The sequence below is a fragment of the Cydia pomonella genome, chromosome 20 (assembly GCF_033807575.1).
Source record: "Cydia pomonella isolate Wapato2018A chromosome 20, ilCydPomo1, whole genome shotgun sequence".
Classification (NCBI taxonomy): Eukaryota; Metazoa; Arthropoda; class Insecta; order Lepidoptera; family Tortricidae; genus Cydia; species Cydia pomonella.
The window spans coordinates 14,725,590-14,751,731 of NC_084722.1; the positions used below are offsets into that span (position 1 = coordinate 14,725,590).

The following is a 26,142-nucleotide window of genomic DNA, read 5'->3' on the forward strand; positions in this document are numbered from 1 at the left end:
TATCGAACATTTTACTAATAAAAAATACAAACAACCAAAAAACTAAATTTAATTCATTAATAGCTGTTTCAAAGTTAAAGATAGTTTATTATTCAAGTAGGCATATTATAATGCGCTTATGAACGTCAAATAAAGTTACGCCGATTCTAACCCTACACTTCTGACCCGAGAAGATTTAAATCCCACCTCAATTGGAGGAGGATATCCCAATATGGACCAGCAAGAAACTCGGCGGGACACATCTTTTTAAAACATTACATTTTATAACTAACATGCATTAAATAACAGAAAATACAATTTAGATAACTATAGCAACCACCCCTATAATGGAACATGCACCAGTCATGGGATGGTATAGACAAATCCTGTAAAACATGTATTTAACATCAGTTTTTAATAGTTGGCAACATTTTACCATAAACGAGAGCCAAAGACCTGCTTAAGTTTAATTTTTCATTGATATTTATTAGTTTGATAATAAATAGCGCCATACATCCCATAACTGGAAAAACCACAGTTTTAATTGGTTAATAATATTGAAACCAATTGCAGTAGCTTTCATTATATACATAGAAAACATAAAGGACGAATTGGACATTCAACTTTTAAAGTTTTACAGGTGTCGGTGGAATATCAAAAATACACCAAATTTTCTCTTAAATCTCCCATGATTGGTGCCATTAACATAGAGAGATCATGCAATTACATACAGTAGCTACTTCTCTTTATAGAAATTAGATTAAAAAATATATCTGTACATCAAATGATACAAAGATTAAAGTCGGTTTTTGTTTTAAAAACCATAACAACATTGTAGCATCCAACAAACAAAAACACAAGCACATGTAGTTTTACCAATATAACTCTGCGTTCCTCTCCCATTTATAAAACCTGTATCATAAAGTATTAAGAGCTAGTTTTGATTAACTTATTAATTTACCAAGAGCATTAACTTAAAGTTACCGGTTGAAAACAAACCTTGTCCCCCCACTAACTTCCAGACGAATAAAACCAAACCGCCGTTCCAATTCCAGCCAGTACCCGTATAACTCTACGCGCGTGCGTGCGATTTAAAAAGTTAAACTGTCAAACTTTTACTTTTAAAAACTATATGTGTGAATAGATACGTGGCGTGTTTTTTTAAGCATGGCGATCTCTTTAGTGAGATTTGGACTAAGGTCCGCTGTTTTCAACTTGGAAAGGAGCGCCGCGATTATATCAAGCCCCAGTGCCCAAAATCAATTGAAGGTACGTCCGTTTTCATTTTTTTTTGTGGAGTCAATGACCATGTTCATAAGATGTAGCATGGTTGGCCGCCAACGCTTGGTTGGCACTTGGCAGCGCAGCGGATTCAAAGATAATTACTAGAGAATACGTACATTAAGAGGTTCGTGACTTTTGCCTTTTGCGTAAACAGGTTTTTTTTCTGTAAATACCGATCCAATAGAGAAAGCATTAATATTCACTTTAATATTTGTATACTGTTGAACTGTTACTGAGATTTAAGACATTCTACATTCTACACAAGGTTTTAAATGAAGTTCTAAATCTAAACCGACTCAATTCATGACTGAATTGATCCTTCCACTAACATTTTTTATTTGATCATTTGATTATGATACAACCAGCCTAAGTTCACAAAGCGGCATCAGTTCTTTTTGGTACCAAACTGACATGGTCCTACGAACCGGATTTTTGTTGATAATTTTGTTGATAGTTTTTTGATAATAAAGCTATTAATTGTGTATGTTAAATTAAATAAACATTTTGTAGCGCGTCGAAAGTAATACGAATTTTGAAAGTCTATTTTCATAAAATTAATTTATAGTAACAATAAACGCCTAAACACCTTCCCCTTATTCATAAACGTGTACTAAAGTTACGATGCCGCTGATCATCCTTTGTCCCTTTCCGACGTATTGGTATGATGGAAAGGGACAAACGATGATCAGCGGCATCGTAACTTTAGTACACGTTTATGAATAAGGGATTTATAGTTTAATGTCAGGTTACACAAGTCTCAATATAATGGTTTAAATCATTAATCAAATGCATTGACCAGTTATCTAGTTACCAAAGAGACGTTACAATCATTAGTGAGTACTATAAATAACCAGATATCGTTATCTCGTAACAAAAGAAAAAATATTGTAAACAAAATCATCATTATCTATATGTCTATAGTTGACACACAGTCTCATGTTAGTCTCGTGATAGTCAGCCAACAATATTGTATCTATCTCTTACCTTAGGGATCCTATATCTGACTAACGAAACGTATGAGTAGGGTAATCGACTAATCGTCCTAGTGCTGGACATGCTAATGAAGTAATGACCAATAGATGACTGCTTTCACCTTTATTGACTATGACTTAAGTTTAAACTTGACATAGTAGGTACTGTGGCTCCACCCTTACCTGACATAAAAACCCGATGATGCGTACCTATCTGTAATTGTTCATTGAATAAAACGCAGTCATATACTAAAATAGAACGATATTGACAAAGATTACCGTAACTTAAAATGTATTTAATAAGTCGCGACCCAAAATCGTCGGGCGGCAAACAGATGTGACTGTTTAGTACGAATATGTCATGATGTCTCTTTTACCAAATGACGAATACACAGACTTTGCAGTTACAGAAGATGGAACAGTCTTAATTTATATCAAAATAGACTCCCACATTTAGTAGCTTAGACGAATTCTGTCATTGTTGTAGTACTTTATACACGGTGTTCCACGAGTAACCCGAAATATTTTAATAGCGCATTCCTGATTATATTAAAATACTGAAATGACCTATAAGTAAACTTTTCTGGAATTCGCCTAGTTTCAATATAAATACCAATTGAAAAATATGAAAACATATATTTTTTGTTACTTAGTGCTAAACGCCTTTTTGATGGCGATCTTGCTACTATGGGACGTAGTCTAAATATACTCATTGATAAAAGTATAAAAGTGACGAATACTTAACTACTTTGCAAAAACTAGGTTTTATGAAAAAAAAAACAACGGGTTGCACTCCGGGAGTACCGGCAGAAGTGAAAACTTGAATATTAACGTTGAGCGTTGCTTTAATTATCAGTATAAATTTAATGTACTATCATTTATGTGGTAAAGTACAATATTCATTTATTGCGCTATCGTACATAAACAGCTACACAAACATGCCAACTTATATTAAATTAAAAATGTAACACTTTAGAACTATTACAATTATTTAACATTAAAATGCACAACGTTAATATTCAAGTCGCGCCGGCGGTCTACTGGCTTCAGGTCACGTGTCCGTCTTACGAATTTTCAATCTGACGAATTTGTCGGTCACGTGACCTGTCGCGAGTTTAACATTTTTCCCCATCACAAAAAGTGCACACTTGCACAGCGCCGCTAAAGAAGTTTTCACTTCAAAAGTATAAAATCATTTTAAGTTACAAGTTTATTAATAACCTTTGACCTACTCTCATATATTTTTTTTCATTCAAATATTTCGAGTTCCTCGTGATACACCGTGTAGTAACAGGCACATGGAGATAGATGTGACTATTGTACTAATATGCCAAAACATAGACTACCTAGTATATATGTAAAGCTATAAAGTCGTAAAAGATAAAGTCGTAAAATTACCTAAATAAGTGTAGATTGAGTCAGGTTATGGTTTTGCTCGCTTAAGTTTTATTGGATATTAACACACGCATGCGAAATACGAGAAACTGGCGTCTGTAAATAGCACGGCGGTTTACAATAATCTAGCAAAGCAATAAATCGGCTAGCAATTAGATAATCATGTATCAAAAATGTACTTGACTCATTTGCAAATTTTGCAACGCAATGCGTATGAAAGAGGCTATATGGTTATTACTCTTACTTGTATATTAACGCATAATGTCGGCCGTCGAGTATTTATGCAGTATTTCTTGATAAATCGTCGGTGCATAGCGGATCAAGCTGTAAAAGATGTAATAAAAATAAATAAATATATAAATATTAGGGGCCTCTTACACGGATCCACGTAGCCCCAAACCAACTCAAACTAGGCTTGTACTATAGGTAGATACTATAGGGGACAATATACACATACTTATAATAATAGATAAATACATATTTATATACATACATAGAAAATATCCATGACTCAGGAACAAATGGATAAATGCCCTTACCGGGATTGGAACCCAGGACCATCGGCTTTATAGGCAGGGTCACTTCACTACCCACTAAGCCAGACCGGCCGTTACCTAGGCAAACAAATACTTAAGAATACGAATTCTATCAAGTCTAAATCTGACGGTATATGCTGACCTGACGCTATCAGTAATAATTACTTTAAATTTAAGGTATATCTTTATTTTTACCTTTCTTCCTTTGAAGGTATATCTTAATTATAACCTAGAGACCTAGGACCCGTATGGCACGAAGAATTTCGGGGTGGCCCCCTTCTCCACCCTCCACCTCAAAACCGTTGCTAGGTTGCCTGGGCCCCTCTAGGCTCGGGCCTTTGCGTCTGGGCTGAAATCCGGCTTGTTCATATGAAACCTCGGTTGTGCTGTATAGCAGAAAAAAAATCGTTCTATAAAAATGCAAAAAAGATAGAATTCGGACAGAATCCTTATCATACACAGAGAAAAATTTCAGCGTAGTTGGATTGATATTTGATATTTACAATACAGTAACTAAAATGTAAATACAGATGAAAAATTAAGCAAAGTAACGATAAATAAATGACCACCGCAGACAATTCGTAACTACAAATAAATGTTGAGGCACGAATTGATAACCTGACCCGTTATCAGTCGCCTATCATGTCCGCTAAATGTTAAAACTATTTTAGGTTCTAAATCATTAAAAATAAGTGCTATTTTAGCTTGTTTAATAAAGCAGAGATGATACGATTTGGGACACTAGAGAACAGTTCAATTGTATGGTAATTGTAAATGTTTACGTAAAATTGATAGCTTATTAACATTGGCAGTCTTTTTGAACCCATTGACTTTTAAAATACTTTTAAACGGGATGTCGATACAAGAATGAGTTTACAATAAGTAATAATACTTGGTATATGTATGAAATTTGATCAACTCACTTCTCTCATCAGTTGTTTGGATCTGGTTTTGGCCAGAGATAGATGCAAACGGAAAAGGATGGAAGAGGTATTTAAGAGAAGAGTTTCAATAAATAAAAATAAGATCAATCAATATGTTTACTACAATAGCTATGACGATAAGTTACCTCGTCAATTCGTCTGTCGTGCGTTGACTCCATAATGAGTCTAAGTACTTTAACGCTAAATTTCGACGCGGCGTCGTTATTTAAACTGCGAAGCATGGCCGCCATCTTAGTTCCACGAGTGATTAACAAAAAACGGCCTTGATGTGGTAGGTAGGTACAATACAACACGATAATGAAGGGACCATGTTGTTCAAAAGATTGTCTAAAACTATCACTACAATATCTTATAAAACAAAGTCCCTTGTCGCGTCTGTCTGTTCGCGATTAATTAAATAACTAATTGAACAGATTTTTCATGAGGTTTTCATCTATTAATAGAGTGATTCTTGAGGAAGGTTTAGGTGTTTAGGTGTAAAGTAATTTACAGTACATATGGGGCTACTTTATAGCACTAGTGCGAGAAGTAGCATATTATGTTACTGTGTCGAACATTTAAAGGGCCATATGTACTGTAAAACGTTGTACGATACATGTGCGAATAGGTAATTCGCAACTCGTGTCGATTTAAAACACTCCCTTCGGTCGTGTTTTAATTTATCGCCACTCGTTTCGAATTTCCTATTTTTCGCACTTGTATCGTAATGTACTATTTTAATTTTACTTTATTCCCTTCGTTTTTTGAAACGTTAAAGATAAAGCAAATAACATTATCTTTATCCTGATAAATAGCTGCATATTCCTAAATAATCCAAACATTATTTAAAATCAAAATTAATAGGACGTAAATTAAACGTAGGTACAAGGCTCCTAATAACTCATAAAGCCTTGTAGAATGTGTTATCACACGTTTGATTATTGAAACTTGCAACGACATTAACGACAACAACAACATGCATAGGTATAATCATAATTTAACAGCTTGAGATCTTGACATCAATCCAATCTAAAACTTAAGTGCAGTAGCCGTTATTAAGATTCTCCAACAGGTGTAATACAAATTCAAATGGACTTAGATATTAGACACAAAAATCATAACGGAGTATTCTCCCATTTATTGGTAAACACAACTTGCTTAGAGTCAGACCTAGGTAACTTGACAGAGATTTTAAATAAATAAATAAATATTATAGGACATTATTACACAAATTGACAAAGTCCTACAGTAAGCTCAATAAGGCTTGTGTTGTGGGTACTTAGACAACGATATATATAATATATAAATACTTAAATTCATAGAAAACACCCATGACTCAGAAACAAATATTCATGCTCATCACACAAATAAATGCCCTTACCAGGATTTGAACCCGGGACCATCACCTTCACAGGCAGGGTCACTACCCACTAGGCCAGACCGGTACCGGTATTTTGATAGCCCAGACGGTGCAAGTGTTATTTAAAACGACAATCTTCTATGAAATAACGATGTTACTTAATACTTGCAACTCTGGGCTATCAAAATCGCTACCAACTTAGCTTGCTCACTCTAATATTATAAAACCGGCCAAGAGCATGTCGGACCACGCTCAGTGTAGGGTTCCGTAGTTACTCTCCCGTCACAATAAGCTAAACTGGAGCTTAAAGTGTAGTAAATGGTACCTTTCACCCGAGTTAAACAAATAGGCAAATTTGCATAATCAGTACCTAATTAAAGTAAGTCTTTTTACTATGAAGGGAAAACTTTTTGCGATAACTCAAAAACAGCTAAACTGATCATGTCCGCTATAGTTTTCATTTAATGTCTTTCTTAAGCTCTACTTCCACGATTTTTTTCATATTTTTTGGACCTATGGTTCAAAAGTTAGAGGGGGGGGACACATTTTTTTTTTCTTTCGGAGCGATTATCTCCGAATATATTCACTTTATCAAAAAATGTTTCTTGAAAACCCCTATTAGTTTTGAAAGACCTTTCCAACGATACCCCACACTTTAGGGTTAAAGCGAAAAAAAAAATTCACCCCCACTTTACGTGTAGGGGAGGTACCCAAAAAAAAATTAAATTTTTAGATTTTATTGTACGACTTTGTCGGCTTTATTGATTTATATATCCATGCCAAATTTCAGCTTTCTAGCACTAACGACCACGGAGCAAAGCCTCGGACAGACAGACAGACAGACAGACAGACAGACAGACAGACAGACAGACAGACGGACATGGCGAAACTATAAGGGTTCCGTTTTATGCCATTTGGCTACGGAACCCTAAAAACGACATAACATTAAGATACAAGAAAGAAAAACAGAAGTTTACTATTCTAGAACTAATCTAATACTTACAGGTTTGCTGTGAGCTATAGGTAATGTAATAGGCGCGGGCACGCATCCGATTCGCACGTCGCTCCGTCATGCGAGCGGGATATCACTATAATACGCGCATAGAGTTGTCTCGCTCAAACTTCAGAGCGACGTGCGAAAATTCAGAATCGGAAGCAGTGTGCCATGCGCCGTGTAAGATTACCTACCTACCAGCTCTTGCGAGATATAGAGCCAAGCCTTTTGCTTCCGTCGACAGATGACGCGGTACATCGCTACACAGCCAAGCCAACTTTGCATTTGTATCACATGTCACTTTCGCACTTGCATGTTAGAACGTGACAGGTATGGTGACAGGCGATAAAAATCCGACCGTGCGATCCCCGTACCGGGCTTTCCGTTTAGGACATACAAAATTAATATCCAACCTCGCGTAGGATGAGTAAAGATTGTTAAGGACGTTGCGTGTGTTCACCGGTTTCACCGGTTTGGGGGATTGACTTAATTTCCCATAAAATATACCAAATGCCAAAGATTTAACACGAACAATAATTTATCGTTTAGCTAATAAAATTTTAAATATATTTTACTAAATATTTATATAGCAAGTCTTTGACGTACTGTCCTCTCTTTAAGGGTTTTTTACCGTTTAATACCTGCCTCCGCAGAGACGACCATCGGTCGCGGTCTCTTAAATCCCTGGCGCATGCCTGTAAATTGAATATCCTCCCTTCTGGCCCTACGCACCACTTTCCAAATTGTACTCCGTCCCTTCTTGACCTTACTCTCACGTCCTCGCTTTCTCATGTTGTCAAGTATGGCCAGCATCCTGCTGATGCTTTCTCATATCATGACCTTCTTTTTCTTTCTTACAAAGTAAGACCTCCAAAGCCTAAAGCTAAAGTACTTCTTCAGCGTAATTTTAGTAAGATGGATGTAGCTAAACTTCGTGAAAGCGCATCGGCAATTGACTGGGGTGTTATCTCTAGAGCTGCCTCTGTTGACGATCAAGTGTCAGTTTTTAATTCCTTACTGACCCAACTCTATGACGAGCACGCCCCAGTCCGCTCGATTAAGGTGAAGCATCTTCCTGCTCCTTGGCTTACTGACGAAATCAAGGCGCTATTGGAGAAAAAGAACTCTGCCAAATCTAGGTACAAGTTGAACACGTCTGATGCTAACAGAGCTCGCTACCACGCCCTACGTAACCGCTGTAGCACCATTTGTCGGGATGCTCAGCGACGCCATATTCACCAGTCTGTTGAAAATGGTGACCCGGCGAAAGTATGGAAATTTCTTAAGTCACTAGGAGTTGGAAAGTGTCAACAAAACTGCCCTAAAGATATTAACTTCGATCAGCTTAACAAGCATTTTTCCACTTCTGCTGAATTTAGTGGCCCTGATAAAGTTAAGACTCTTGACTACCTCTCTTCTCTTCCAACTCCTGACTCGTCTCCCTTTTGTCTGGTTCCTTTTACCGACACTGATATTAAGAAGAGCGTACTGTCCATAGCGTCTAATGCCGTTGGGGTCGATTGTATTAGCCGTAAAATGATCCTTCCTCTCCTTGACCTACTCACCCCTGTCATTTCCATCATTCTTAATAATTCAATTTCAACCAGCTCCTTTCCTTCACTTTGGAAGGACGCCTGTATCGTTCCGATCCCTAAAACGTCTAAACCTTCTTCATTTTCAGATTATCGTCCCATCTCAATTCTCCCTTTCCTGTCCAAAATTCTTGAGCGTCTCGTTCACCAACAGCTTACATCGTACCTTAACACAAATAATCTTTTAAATCCCTTCCAGTCTGGCTTCCGTCCTGGGCATAGTACGGCTACTGCACTCGCGAAGATCACTGACGACATCCGGGCAGGGATGAATGATCAAAAATTGACGGTATTAACGCTGCTAGATTTTAGCAATGCGTTTAATACCGTTGATTTTGATATTCTCCTTGGAACACTACGCTCTCTGAATATATCTCCTGCGGTAGTCGAATGGTTTCGTAGCTACTTGATTGGTCGTCGGCAGCGCATAAAGGTGGATGATTCCCTTTCTTCTTGGTGCAACACGTTGGCTGGCGTTCCGCAAGGCGGCGTGTTGTCTCCTTTATTGTTCTCCATATTTATAAATTCAATTACTTCTAACCTTACTTCACATTATCACCTTTATGCCGATGATCTTCAGATTTACTTGCAGGGCGTCACTGGCGATCTCGTGTCCATCATCAATAGGGTGAATAGCGACTTAGAGGAAATCTCGAAATGGAGTCGCAGTTTTGGCCTAAAAGTTAATCCGTCTAAGACACATACTATTATAATAGGTAGCCCAAAACTGCTTCCCAGAATCGACTTCAACAACCTCTCACCTATTTACTTTAATGGTGTTTTGATTCCCTACTCGCAGCAAGTAAAAAACCTTGGCATCATTATGGACAGTACCTTATCGTGGGGACCTCAGGTGGCCGAAGTTAGCAGGAAGATGTTCGTGGCAGTTAGCTCACTCAGGAGATTACAGAACTTCCTTCCCATTCCTACGAAAATTGCTCTCGCACAAACTCTTCTCCTCCCTATTCTGGATTACGCTGACGTTGCTTATCTCGATCTCACTGAGGAGCAACTTAATAAGCTTGAGCGTATCCAAAATGTGTGCATACGGTTTATATTTGGGTTACGCAAATATGACCATGTCTCTCACTTCCGTTCGCAGCTCAAGTGGCTCCCTATTCGCTTACGTCGTAACTCTCACGTTTTGTCCCTTCTGTATTCCATTCTTTTTAACCCCGCGACTCCCCGCTATCTCAAGAACCGTTTCAGTTACCTCCGTTCTGTTAGGTGCTCCCAGAACTTGCTTCTTTCTGTACCATCATCCTCTTCTAAATTTTATAATAATTCTTTCACGTCTCAAGCTATCCGACTATGGAATTCTCTGCCTATAGATTTAAGGCGCGCTCAATGTCCTAATTCTTTCAAGAGACTCATTAAACTTCACTTTTTACCTGCTCCGTAATACTTTTATCTGCTTCCTTTTCCATACTTATGGCTGGCATTTATTATATATATATATATATATATATATATAATATGTATTTTAATATATGTATGTATATGTATTTATATATCTTTTTTATTTATATTTGTATATGATAATTATATTGCTTAGTTTTGTGTTTATTCTGTGCTAGACTTCTTTTATTGCATCTGGAACACCTACTGACATAACATTTTTTTTTTTTTAATTCCGCTACCTAAAGGTTGTCTGGAAGAGATCGCTTTCTAGCGATAAGACCGCCTGTTGTTTACCTCTTCTTTATGTGTTGTATTATTTGTACTGTTTCTGTATTGAGGTGTGCAATAAAGTATATTTGTATTGTATTGTATTGTAATTACTTTAGTTTGAAATCAATATAATTTCCTAGTAGTATTTAGTTTATTCAAAATCGAACGTCACATTATCACCTGAGGGTCTACTGCGAAAGCCGAAATTCGCATATTGCGGGGATCTTTCTCTTTAACTCTCACTAAGAAGTCATTAGAGTGACAGAGAAAAATGCCCGTAATTGACGAACTTCGATTTTCGCGGTTATAGCCCTGAGGACCTACCGCGAAAACCGAAATTCGCAAATTGTGGGGATCTTTCTCTTTTACTCTCACTAAGACCTAATTAGAGGGACAGAGAAAAATGCCCGCAATTGACGAACTTCGATTTTCGCGGTTATAGCCCTGTTCTGACGCAAAACATACATTTGCATTATGCGGGTCGCTATCTGAGTCCGTAACCTTGCTCCACAACCTCGGGAATTCGGGATGCAGTTCAGGGTTTTGCGAAACTGGGCATGCGTTTGAATAAATACATTCTTATTTTCTACATGGCTGACATTGGTCGACACTTTTGTTTTTACCTTTTAAATAATACATGGAAATCATACCAAAAAAGAGGTGTTGCCTTACATCAAATGAGGTAATTCTGTTTTTTATATAATATATTGGTAGTGATGAAATAGTAATGAAAAATCCAAGTTTTCCACCTCGAAAGCCCTTCGGATCATTATGTGTATAATATACAGTACGGTGAGGGAAATTGTTATAATTCGTATCTCTTGTATATCTTTGATGAATCAGGCTGGTCCTCTGAATCCACAGGCACTCCTTTTGAGGCCAGCGCGTGTGGTAGCATTTCTTTGTCAACCTGATCAGGCAGGTCGAAATCGTCATCTGATGGTGGATCATCAATGAATGGTTTTTCAATGTCGGCACACATCTCCGGTATTGTATATTTTCGCAGGATTGACCATTGCAGTAGTTGCAAACGGCTGAGTATTTTAGTCCTGCTTTCCTGCAACCACATCTGCTGGTACAACATTTTTTGCAGTTACAGTTAGTTCAAAATTTTGCAAAACTTTGAGAAGCCGTATCTTAGAAACTATTTGGCTTTATAAGACTAAATGATTGTCAATTAATTTCAAATATCATCTTCTTAAAAGTGTGTATAGTGCCTTTGCCGTAACTCCGGTTCTTGGTGGAAAAATTTACAAAAACTAAAAAAAGTCCTAAAATTTAATGGATCGAGGTGGAAAACTTCGATTTGTTTTTACCATTTTATCACTACCATCATATTAAAAAAACAGAACTACCTCATTTGATGTTAGGTAAAATGTACCAATTCTATGATTTCTGAAATGATTAAGGTCATGTAGGGTGGTAACAGAAACATAGTTGATTTTACTCGGCCAAGAAAAATAGTATTTTTTTTTTATACTACGTCGGTGGCAAACAAGCATACGGCCCGCCTGATGGTAAGCAGTCTCCGTAGCCTATTTACGCCTGCAACTCCAGAGGAGTTACATGCGCGTTGCCGACCCTAAACCCGCCCCCCCCTCGATGAGCTCTGGCAACCTTACTCACCGGCAGGAACACAACACTATGAGTAGGGTCTAGTGTTATTTGGCTGCTGTTTTCTGTAAGGTGGAGGTACTTCCCCAGTTGGGCTCTGCTCTAGATCTGGAATGACATCCACTGGCTGTGCCCTACCACACAAAGCCAGATGACATTCACAATGCCCATACCTCTCTTAACACAAGAGTATGACGATTACCCTATAAGTGTTTCCCTTAAATAAATATAATAGGACATTATTTTATTACACAAATTGACTAAGTCCCACAGTAAGCTCAATAAGGCTTGTGTTGAGGGCCTCTCTCCGTTGAGTTGTCTCTTGCCTTAATAATTCTCCTACACCATCTAAACTTATACATTTTAGAGCAATTAACAGTCGGTAGTCCTGTCACCAATGTCCATTGGTTCTAGATTGAAGTGACGATGGTAATACAAATGCTTACTATTCATAATGAAGATATCTTTAAAACCGATCGTTTTTATCAAAAGCTTAAATGTTAATATGTTGGTATACTCGTAATGTATGGTTTCCACCCAAGGTTAAAAAGGGTAACCGCATAACATTGTAATGCAAGAGAAAATAGTATAAGACAAAACAACATTAACAATGCAGACACGAGTTTTCATGAAACAAAAGATACTTGTTTATCTAAAGACATATATGTAGAAAAACATTTAATGTTTGAAGTACCCAATTAGAATAGCTCTCTGTTGACTGAATGATTAAAATTGTTATATAAACAATGAAAGTAATAAACGTAGCATTTCCCTAAGAATGACAATCATTGTTTGTTATGAACTGAATCATCATTCGCTTGCCCTTATCCCATTCATTTGGGGTCGGCGTAGCATGTCTTTTCCTTCCATATCTTTCTGTCACCCGTCATCTCATCGTTCACTCGCGTTCGTTTCATGTCATCTCTCACACAATCCATCCACCGTTTCCTAGGTTTTCCTCTGCCTCTGGTTTTCCTCTGCTCTGTTATGAACTGAATATACTTGATATATATGTATATATATATATATATATATGTGTAGTGTATTAGGACTTTAATTCTTTCAATAACAATTTATTTAGTTTTAAATGCACCGGCTACAATCTTTTTTGTTTTGCCCTAAGGTTGACTAGTCTTTTGTACATTAAGTTTTTATTTTGTGCAATAAAGTTTAAATAAATAAATATGTATATATAGGTTTCAGATTCCGGATGAAGCATAATTTTCTGATTGAAATCTTATTCAAATAAAGGGGTAATAATTATGTCATGTTAATCCGACAAATCATTGCTTATATTTACAATTATACACAAGCTGTTATAAAAAAAAGAACATATTCTTATCAGTTACCTAATCACAGAAAGAATTGGACATTGACCGAATGAATATGCAACTTATAGCACGAGTACGTACCAAGTTAATTTAAAATGTAAATTACGGAATAACTATTAGTTTTACGACCGTGTTACAATGAGTTCAGATAATGGTTCACGTGTTGTTTATCTGGTGAAGCCAGGTCAAGGTCCCCAATAATGAGAACCTAGTAAAAAATGGTAGGTTAAAACCAAACTCGTTTTATGGGTAGTAACGTCGATTAACAATTAGGCACAACTCTCTGATTTTTATTTCATCGGAAAGCATTCGACGTCGATATTTTGCTATATTTTTGCAATATTACTAAGAAATAATAATATAAGTAACTATAATGAATATTAAAAGGACATTAACGTAACGAACGAACATAATATTATAATAAATTAAACTGAACCGTTGTACTGAACTGTCTATGTATATAGTCATGTTTATATTAAATTAAATGTAGTAACATAGTTCTTAAATACATAGTCTTTATATCACAATGTCACTAAATACCTCATTATAATGCTTTTTTCGCGTATACTTAATATCCGGTTCGAAGGACCATGCTCATCTAAGAACGAATGGCAGTAAGAGACATGATAGTAGCCGTTTCTTGTCGCATTCCATGCACTTTTGCCCTTCAACGCTTTCTCCATACTAAATATTATGTCCCAACTTGCATATTGCTATGTTGCTATCCTTGGCGTGAGGTCTATTTATAGATTGCAGCGCATAACGGCATTGCAAGGATATCGCGTCTAGCCTCTTAGTTCGTAGGGTTTATCAACTTTTAATGTATCCTGGGTTACTCTTAAGAACTTTTGACGAAAACGTAATAAAAAATATTATATTGGAGTACACAACTCCGTATCTTAAGATGAGAGTGTGTGCAAGATTTATAAGCGTAGTTCTTGGGTGAACTGTATTTATTTTGTGTGGTTTTTGGGCTAAATCTTCCAGAAAAGGGTAGAAGATAGACGCTAGTCTCACCTGACGGGTTGAAAATATAGGACCAAGATGAAGCTTAAAGAGTTTAGCTTTTGGCCGTATAGTGTAGTTAAGTATCGTCAACATTTTCTGTAAATAAGCATTAGTAACTATGCAAATCTGTTTGTATTTATACACAATGCGATGTTAACATGTTTACCATTCTGCGTGCGATAAAGTGAAGTGCAACGACCGAGCGACGTTGCCAACGCAAGCGCACAGTTAATCAAAATGGCTGATATTTTCACAAAATGGCTGCCGCTTGCGACCTTTCATACGTCGAATAGCACTGTGAAAACCAACATGTTGTAAGTCTTTATGAAACTAATAATCGGATAAGACTTTTTAGAAGAAAGGGGGGCTATTGGAAGTCTGCAACGCATTTGCTGCATTCTAAGCGATTTTACACTTTATTGACACTCAATAAACCTCAATTTAGTAATGTAGTTGTAGTAATGAGAAAGATTGTTTTTTGTATGTCACTGTCTCTTTTCAGCTTGTGGTTTTACGAGAGAACGAGAGGGCAGGATTGCCAAAAAATAGTAAGCACATGCAAATATCTGACTGAATTAATGAGTGCAACTTGCAAGTTAGATCATGTTTATTTTGGTCGCGAAGTATGTTTTTACTATCTAAAAATCGACTTGAAATATACATATTATACAACGTCGATGGTAGACAAACATACTGCCCGTCTGATGGTAAGCAGTCTCCGTAGCCTATGACGCCTGCCACTCCAGAGGAGTTACATGTGCGTTGCCGACCTTAAAACTCCGCACCCTCGTTGAGCTCTGACAACCTTACTCACCGGCAGGAACACAACACTAACTAAAAATTGTCTAACTTAAAATTAAAAAACCCAAACAATTTTTAGTTTTGACAGAGTCCATGAAATATCATCAGACCAAACTCAGGCTATCATTTTGAAAATATTTTCATTTTATATTAAAATAACAGCGTTCGATAGCGATTCTGGTCGAATAATTATAAACAATGACTTAATTTTCTTTGTAGCAAATATCGATAGATAGAATACTCTTTATTGGCACACCTCAGTAAAAGATACAGCTATATTATACAGCTGTATGTACCGATGTAGGTATGTGAGTGTAGTTTAAGTATGGTGGTTCTTTTGTTTTTAGAGTACAGCTGTGCTAACTAACCTTGAAGCAGGCTTGATAGCTATGTGGTATATTTATTTGATAACTGCGCAGAAAAAAGTCCCGCTCTCGTTCTCCCCCAATCAAATGTATTGTAGCATATGTAGGCACTAACTTTTGCTCCAGCGGAAATATGGTAAAAAGTATTCTAAACTTTTTAAAATATCCGTATGAATTGCAACACCCAAATCTGTTATGCCATTGAATTAGATAATAAACATAAGAAATAAACATAGAAGTAAGAAATAAACATCCAAAGTTTCTAGTTCCTATCCCACCAAGTACGCTCATGGACCCATATAAGGTTCAACCTAATTTGGTAGTCTACACTAACACTATCACATCTCCAATGTAAAGTGAACCCTAAATGGCTTAACAATTAAAGTCCGTGACTGAACATCCTAATCAAAATTGTGTTCGAAGACAACGCATATAGGTAATATTATTGAACCAGGTACGCTTTATACATACGTACTAACTCCCTTATTCATAAAACTTTACGAGCCTGATTTAGTTCAACTATGTTTTATCCCTATTCTTACAAATACATCAGTCAAAATGACAGATAGAGTTTGTGCGGAAAGAGAAGAGTCGTGGAATGCATTGAGCCCCATACATTCCACGACTCTTCTCTTTCCGAACACACTCTAAAGACAAACGATTCGTAGCTAATTCAGGCCAGAAACGCGTTTATGAATAACGCCATTAGAATATAAAAGTAACGCGCCAGACCAAAAAAGGGGGAGTGTATAATTTGATTGTCTTGATAGCACACACAGTTCAAGTATTATTTTAAATGACAATCTTCTTTGAAATTAAGACGTATAAATAACACTTGCACTGCGTGTGGTATCAAAATCATTGCAGACTAATCTTGGCCTAGTAAAGTTTAGTAGTACGAGGGTGGATTGAAAAATTCGCGGCCTGAATATTAAAAACAGAACAGAGGTTATTTAATTTATTTTTATTTTTCTACGTAGTCCCCGTCGAGTTGAATGCACTTGTTTCATCTGGATTCCAGAGCCGTAAATGTTGCCGTAGAATTGCTTTTAAATATAGACGCCAATTGAAATTTCGCGGGAAGAAAGTTGAATAATGACAGTTCAAAATGGCGGCAGAAAAAAGAAGAGTTTTTTTTTTTAATTGGCCAGGCCGCAAATTTTTCAATCAACCCACGTAGTAATAAACTCTTTATTGTACAAAAACACATAATAAAAGAAACTTACAATTAGGAAAAGCTAAATACAAAGGCGAACTTATCCCTTCAAGGGTTCTCTTCCAGTTAAGAAGTGAGTAGATGAGAGGAGGGAGTGATAACAGGGTGACAAATGCAGAAACATGTACAACTTCTTCTTCTTCCTCGCGTTGTCCCGGCATTTTTGCCACGGCTCAAGGGAGCCTGGGGTCCGCTTGACAACTAATCCCAAGATTTGGCGTAGGCACTAGTTTTTACGAAAGCGACTGCCATCTGACCTCCCAACCCAGAGGGTAAACTAAGCCTTGTTGAGATTAGTCCGGTTTCCTCACGATGTTTTCCTTCACCGAAAAGCGACTGGTAAATATCAAATAATATTTCGTACATAAGTTCCGAAAAACTCATTGGTACGAGCCGGGTTTGAACCCGCGACCTCCGGATTGCAAGTCGCACGCTCTTACCGCTAGGCCACCAGCGCTTGCAGAAACATGTACAACAAGGTACCAGAAAGTAGAGGATACAAATACATACAAAATTTATAGGATAAACATACATATATTACACAAAAAAGTAATAGGGAAATTAAACTAAAAAAAAGAATGAAAAAAGTGGAAAATAATTAGATTAATATAATATTTAGTTTAATGGGTAGAAACTGTTAGCAAAGACTAGAAACTTACGTCTTGAGCTGAGAAAATTTTGTTACTTAAAAAAAATTGTTTCCTTTCCAGCTAATCCACACAAAACCAATATGCAACGGCAGCGTCTGCTACCTTCAGGAGATGCCGCGAGAGGAGCTGGCCGTGGAGAGCGCCATCAGGCGGTACAGCAAGCAGCACGGCAGGCCAGAGGAGAACAGGAGGAAACAGGACAGCGATAGCGATAGTGCTAGTGATTCTGATACCGAATGCAAAGGACATGATCGGGTGAGTTGATCATTATTATTAGCATCAAATGGAAAAAAGACACGATTTTGTATACCTAATGCAATAAGATTTTGTCAGTAATTTCATTTTTGGTACAAGATTTTATCGCTGACTGTACTTTTCTTTTCACTTGTAAATAAAACTCATCGAGACGATTCTAACAATCCCAAACACAGTATTTTTAACACAGAGTTCCCATGGCCACCTCCTGTCTCCTTCAGCTCAGATCAGCTTCATGTCATCATAATATTGCATTGTCATCCGATTAACATACGTATGCAAAAGTTTAGCCCAATCGGAAATCGACAAGTGGGTCAAATTTTGCTTCCAAGATTTGAGCCACACTCACATACATTACACACACTGAGCCACATTGACGACCGGTTTGGCCTAGTGGGTAGTAACCCTGCCTACGAAGCTGATGGCCCCGGGTTCAAATCCTGGTAAGGGCATTTATTCGTGTGATGAGCATGGATATTTGTCCCTGAGTCATGGGTGTTTTCTATGTATTTAAGTATTTATAAATATTTATATATTATATATATCGTTGTCTAAGTACCCTCAACACAAGCCTTATTGAGCTTACTGTGGGACTCAGTCAATTTGTGTAATAATGTCCTATAATATTTATTTATTTATACATGCTGAGAGGACAAGTTAAATAAAAGCTTGTAAAAAATTGGTGAACGGGAAGCCACGTCTGTATTAAGGCAAATTGTTATTTTCGGGGTTTCAGCGTACCTATATTCAAGGTGTATCCTATGTGGTAGAAGCCTGCAAAGCAAAAAAAAATACATGCAGAGTAAAACCTGATTACTGGTTTATCTACCTATATGCCGCAATATTTGGGCAAGGCAACCGAAAACTTTTTTTACATCTGAAAAAAAGCTACTTTCCCGTAGCGTAGTTTCTCTTCAGAAACCTGCCAAAAAAAGGTAACTACTTGAATAATCAGAATAGTTGTTACATACAGTTTAGACATTGTCAATAAGAATAATAAATATTACTTATTAAAAAAAATAAATATATATATATATTTATTTCAGACTCATTTAATCCATATCTTGTTAGTCTCACGTAAACTCGGAATCCTATAAACTAAATGTTAGTAAATTTATAACAAAATTAAAACTATAAGTTAAATAACACTATCTATTACCCACTTATTTTGCACTCCATGTTACGATGTTGACCCAATGCCTTAATATAAGGCAGTCGAGGCGTCCGGCTAACATCCTCAGGATGCTGTTATTGCTGCCTCTCACTCGTCTCATCATTGTCATTCCTTCATTTATAATCAATAGACCGATACAGCCCTTGATTCAATTGAATCAGATTCAACTCAAGCCTCCTTTAATTAGTTTAGGTTTTGAACCGATCGTCTTAGAACTAAATTCATACATTATATTCAATCAATATCAGCTTTTATCCGACTTGATTTATAAGTATTTTGGGGTATGTAGACTACAGGTAGATAGGCATCTTTTAGAAACGACGTTCTACCGGGTAAAAAAATCAATTAACTCTTTTATAACGCTCGCTCCGCGCAGAAAACTGCAATATTTTAAGTACTTTGCTTTTTTCTTGCCTTAATTTATCGTAACTCAAGCATCCGTTCTAACCCTGAAACAAACAACCTTACGCTATTCACCCAAGGTTCAAATTTAAATATCAACCATCAGTCAAGGAGCCAATCCAGACCGTTTGCACTGTACCCCTGTAACATCGATAATCGTTAGTAACCAGGCCACAGTTGATTGGCCCAGGCAGATAAATGATCGTTCGCTGCGGAGGTCAAAGGAAGCAATGACTTCACGATGATCGAGTTCGTCAAAAGCATTACAAATGGATAGATTGGATAGGTAATGATTAACATTTGTACAAAGCAGACACCCAGTCAAATTATGCTAGTGTTATGAAGGTACTCATATTTGAGATATGAACAGACCTTTTAGAACTCCTTCGAGAAAAACTTCGGCAGGTGTTCATTCCACAGCCGGAGCGTTAGCAGAAGGAAATTCCTTTGAAACCGCACAGGGAGTGAGCTAAACGCACCTGCAGTTATGTCTGTTTGCAATTGATAATTTTGAAGCCATATCCTCGTAAGGCCCAAGGTCCTACCAATAGGACTTATTCAGTTCGATGAAATTTAAATCATATTCAATTGGAACAGAGTTGCATTGGCTTTGTTTCATTCAATTTTCAAACAAAATAAAATTAACTGTATTCCCTGCACTATGGGTTCAAATTCTAGTGGCAAATTTAGGATTTTTCATTTCTATGGCTGGGCCTTAGGAGGATATTGATGGCGTTATTATTTGAATTTATTTGGGCAAGTGTCCGTAGAGAATTTCTTAGCAGTTTTGGGGTCCAAGTACTACGATGACAACTTTACTGTCTTGTTTAACCAAGTTAAAGTTCAAGCTGGTCTTGTTTAACTAAGTTCCACCAATTATCGTATGGGATTTTGTAACCTCTGGTAGAATTATACACACTTTATATAACCAGTCATTTGTTAAACAGTCAACCGTCTTTCAGAAATTCCTAACGGGTTGGAATAACTTGTTCATAATCACTCTAATGCTAATTTGTATAGCTCATAAGTTTAGATTATGTCGCCACGTCTAACGTAACAATCATTCGTTTGGCTCGTTATACAAAACTGACCTACTTGACTCCTGGTACTGATAAACTAATCAAGTCTATGTTGCTTTACGAGTGATAATACTTTTTATTATTATGAGGTTTACGGCCTAGAATAACGTGGACATTCAAGTGGACTAGGTTAGTTCTGTATCGGATTTGTAGATTAACAACATATCTACGTTTATGAGTACTTAGTTATAGTAGGTTAACTCCTTTAATCAGTATCCTAAAAACTATACAGCTAGGCTATACGGTCATTATTATACATAATTGATAAATATAATTTTATCCGTCGCACGTCCGAGTACTTGTCATAGTCTAGTCTCCAAGTTGAAAGTGAAGAAAAATAGAGATAGTTTTGGGTTATTTCGGCTCAAAATCACGAAGACTATTGATTGAAACAAAGAAAAAAAAAATGACCCCAGTTATTCATACAAATTTTGGATGTCAGTTTTGCGACGGTTCAAACAAAATGTAAGATGTGAAAATGCGTCACAAAACTCATTTTTTTCAACTAAATTATTTTTCAATAGACAAGAATTGTTCATAATGGTTAGTAACATTTAGGATTTAAAAGTAAGTGATAGAAGAACAATAACAAAAAGCGAACAGTTGAGCAAAAAACAATCATGACACACTCAAAATTTAATATTCTAACCTGGGGGTAATTCCCCCGTAGGGGTAAAACTGTTATTTTACGGGGGTAATAAGCTGAGTTAAATATAAAAGAAATTAGACCTGTAAGTAAGAATATTGATATTTATTTTCTGGAATGCTTCAATAGGGTAATACAATAACGGGTTATAAAAATGATTTATTTGACTCAAAACATTTTTTCCTTCCAGTCAGAATTCTGGCGACGCAAGATGCGTACAGTGCACAACATTCTGGACGTAGACAAGGACGGGCTGATCTCATTCAACGACTTCAAGCTGTTCGCGAACCGCTTCCAGAGCCTCGGCCATCTTGATGAGCAGCAGGCCAAGGAGTTCTCCGAGATTATTAAGGTACCATTCAAATGATTTCTATTCTAGAAGTAAGGTCTTGTTTAACGACTTCAAAGATGAGCTTCGGTCATCGCGACAAGCAACAGGTTAAGTTTTCAATTCAATTCAATTCAAATATACTTTATTCATGTAGGCCTAGCAACAAGCACTTATGAATAGTAAGACAGTATTACATATAATTATCTTAATCTAATTATCAGAGCAATTTATTGATGTTGTAAATATTATTCCATATATAATACTAATGAATATAATTCATAGATCAAATTTAATACTAAAACTTTCACAAACAATAGTCATACAAAAAAAAATGTATAAAAATACTAGTCTAGAATAAATTCTAAATGTCAAACAAATATAATAAAAACAACAAAGGAAATACATGCATTGGAATATCCATTTCATCATCATTATTCAAATATAATAAATAATTAATCATTTCGAATCACAATTAATCCCACGTTGTTTTATCATTCATGTAGTCTTGTGTGGTATAATAAGCTTTAGAAATAAGTTTACGCTTTACATGATTCTTAAATTTATTAATTGGTAACTCAGTAATATGGTTTGGAAGTTTATTATAAAATCTCACACAATTACCCATGAATGATTTTTTAATTTTATGGAGCCGAGTGAAGGGCACGGCGAGCTTATGTTTATTTCTAGTATTAATATTATGAATGTCACAATTTTTCTTAAAATCGGCAATATTTTTATGCACATACAGAATATTCTCATAAATGTATTGACAGTGCACTGTCATGATGTCAATTTCCTTAAATTTATCTCTCAGTGAGTCTCTATGGTTCATTTTATATATTGCTCGAATAGCCCTCTTCTGCAGAACAAAAATGGTATTTATCTCTGAAGCACCACCCCATAGTAAAATACCATATGACATAATGCTATGGAAGTAACTAAAATATACTAATCGAGCTGTTTTGACATCAGTTAAATGACGGATTTTGCTTACTGCAAAAGCTGCAGAACTCAGTCTATTCGAAAGAGTAGCAATATGGGGACCCCACTGGAGTTTAGAATCTAAAGTTATACCAAGAAAAACTGTACTATCAACTAATTCCAATTCCTCATCCTTCACAATGACACTTGTTTGTACATGCCTTACATTACTAGTGACAAACTTAATACATTTAGTCTTATTCTCATTTAACAATAAATTATTAACATTGAACCAATTTACTACTTTAGAAATATCATCGTTTACATCATTGTAAGCTTGTTGCTGTCGTTTGACTTTGAAAATAAGTGAAGTGTCGTCTGCAAACAATACTATATCATGGTGGGTCTTTACAAGGAATGGCAAGTCATTTATGTAGATAAGGAACAGGAAAGGTCCCAATATTGACCCCTGTGGTACACCCATAGAGACCAATGACCCCGGTGATCGCTGTCCATTTCTCTGAGAGTAGGTTCCTTTCAATTGATTCCTATTCTGGAGGTATTTTACCTATTCTCGTTTAGCACTTCAAGCTGTTCGCAAATCGATTCCACCAGTTAACGTCTGTATATGAAATAATTTCAAAGAAAGTGTTTTTAATTTGGTAATGTGGCTAAATATTATACATTCTGTTCTTTATATTGACGAGCGACTTTTAACCTTTTTCAGCACACATGGGAAGAGCAATGGGGCGCCATCGACCCCTATAACTTCGTGACGGTGGAGCAGTACCTAGAAGACATGCATCACGTGCTCAACGACAAGACGCTCAAGAAGAAAGCGCACCGCTGGCTGCCGTACCTCTTCAAGGTGAGTTTTTCAACGAAAAATTTGTGTAGGTATCCAGTCTGAAAACAGCTACCATTGTCAGTCGACATTGTCAGTAGTAATTTTGCTGTTAGGTGTCCCTAACATCAAAATTACTAGAAGAACTAAATCCATCCTTTTTTAAAGTATTTATGAATATATCCACGTCCATATTCCATTTGCACATTCACGTGGCCGTGGCGTGGTATTTTATAAACCTCCTCCCATCGTCTGGATGAAAAGGATACAGGCTTTTCTAGATGGCCGCTATTGAGTTCCGATTTCTATTATATGGCATGAACGGATCCGGCAGCTGATGCTTATATGGTATGCTTGTGGAGGACACACTGGAGGTTCCATTAGTTTTTTTGAGGGGCCTTTCATCTCATTTTTTTTAATACCACGACGGTGGCAAACAAGCATACGGCCCGCCTGATGGTAAGCAGTCACCGTAGCCTATGGACGCCTGCAACACCAGAGGCATTACATGCGCGTTGCCGACCCTTTAAAAACCTGTATACTCCTTTTTTGAAGAACCCCATACCCTCGGGAAAACCTCGGCAAGAAGCTCATTCCACAGCCGAAGCGTTCGCGGGAGGAAATTCCTCTTAAACCGCACAGTACGCGACCATTTAGGTTCTAGGGTGTGAGGATGAACACCCTGCCGAACCTGCCTGCTGATGTTTGAGAAATATCATGTAAAGTCAAAGCGGAAAAAGACCTTTTATCCACTTTACGCTGTCCGCTTATACGTAAGCTCCTTACAGAGTGTTTCATGGTTATAACGTAACGTATAACGGTTTCATGCATCACACTTTCGGATATTTTCCATGTTTTTATTCAATTTAGGTACAGTCAGCGTCAAATACTTCGTAGCAGTCAAAGTGGTCAAATAGTTCGGTACACCATACTAAATATATGGTGTACCGAACTATTTGGCTACTTTGGTTGCTACAAAGTATTTGACGCTGACTGTACATTGTATTAAATAAATATGTTTGTCACAGGCGGTAGACAAGGACAAGTCCGGTTTCATCTCAGTGAAGGAGTTCAAGCTGTTCTTCCAGTGCTTGGGGCTTGATAACGAACATGCGGCTGTCGCTTTTGCCGTCATCGATGTCAACGGGGTAAGGATTCCTTGTATTATGCAGATATTAGTAGTAGTGTATAAAGATGTATTTTCTGCAGCGATGCATGTGCACTTTGATCTGACCCAAAACAAGATCTGCGCCACTTTGATATTTAACTAATTAAACACATATCAGTGAAAGAATAAGGATCAAAGTCAAATGGCGTTCTAAAACTTGTAATCAGGTGCCGAAAGATGGCAGTAAATTGACTTGCTACAAAGTTTTCTTTGACAAATCCACCTCTATTTTAAATTCTCTTAGGTAGAAGGAACGTATCAATATTTAATTAATGTTTTTTTGTTCACAGGACGGCAAACTCTCCCTAAAAGAGTTCGTGAAGCTGGGCAAAGACTTTTTCTTCACCGAGGACGAGAAGCGAGTTTCCAAGATGTTCTGGGGCCCTCTAGTCGAAGTGTAAGGCGAAACCGACTTTAACGTAGCGATCTAAGAGTCATTTTAGCTTGTAAGCTAGGCGTCCATCTGAATATCTCAACGTACTGTTTGCAACTAGAACCATGTCGTATTGATAAATAGTAAGAGATTGCTTACGATTCAATTTGTATAGTTACTTTGACATAGTTCCATTGCAGAGGGTTAAAATCGTTTGATTGTGTAAAGTATAAACATTTATACAATATGATGTTTAGTGGATTGGTTATAATATTATAAAATGTTTGCAAGATTTTGAAAAATCTTGAATTTTAATAGAACTAATAATGAGTTCAGAAATGATATTTATATAGAAAATCAGATGAAATATATGTATTATATCATTCAATACTAGATTTTAAGCATTGTTAGATGTCAATATATGCTAAAAACAATCACAGTAAATATTTAATAATAAATAATAATTCAGCCTATATACGTCCCACTGCTGGGCACAGGCCTCCTCTCATGTGCGAGAGGGCTCGGGCTATAGTCCCCACGCTAGCCCAATGCGGATTGGGGCTTCACATACACCTTTGAATTTCTTCGCAGATGTATGCAGGTTTCCTCACGATGTTTTCCTTCACCGAAAAGCTAGTGGTAAATATCAAATGATATTTCGTACATAAGTTCCGAAAAACTCATTGGTACGAGCCAGGATTTGAACCCGCGACCTCCGCAAATAAATAAATATTTCAAAAATAATAATCACATGATGTATGTTTGACAATTAAAATTCAATTGATTTTCTATATAATATAAGCCAAAAGCATTTAAAGCAATAGATTTAATCAATATCTACATTAAAAAGGTCTGTAATGACGCTAAATTTAATGCAAACCAGACACTATCAGTAATATTGACATTAATTTTGAAACACGATATTATTATTGATATTGTAGTAATGAAACGAAGGAATGATAATATTTATTGATGACATTCTTACTGATAGTCTGTAATTTTGCAACTATTATACTAATTTGTTTAGAGACATTCCTATTAAGGCTTTTCTTATGAATAATGTATGTCTTATGATTGAATAGCTCAATATTTGAGCGAAAAAAAAGAAAATAATTATAAAATAAAAAATAAAAAAAGAATCTCAAATAAAGTTCTGATAATAATTATTGGTTGAATTTTATTTTCATTTCATCATCTTTTGTACTTGCTTTCCTAAAAGTAGGAAGACCTATCATTATGTTTCACCTAAATATGAAATA

The 26,142-nt window shown here is 36.5% G+C and overlaps 1 protein-coding gene across 1 annotated transcript; it reads left to right on the forward strand.

Moving 5' to 3' along the window:
* The first annotated feature begins 702 nt into the window (after positions 1-702).
* Positions 703-26,049, forward strand: LOC133528852 (sarcoplasmic calcium-binding protein). The gene is made up of 6 exons (XM_061866338.1): positions 703-1,248; positions 17,751-17,945; positions 21,437-21,598; positions 23,226-23,366; positions 24,371-24,490; positions 24,801-26,049. Exons 1-6 carry the CDS (start codon positions 1,147-1,149, stop codon positions 24,909-24,911), a joined length of 831 nt encoding a protein of 276 aa, XP_061722322.1. The 5' UTR covers positions 703-1,146; the 3' UTR covers positions 24,912-26,049.
* Positions 26,050-26,142: the final 93 nt, after the last annotated feature.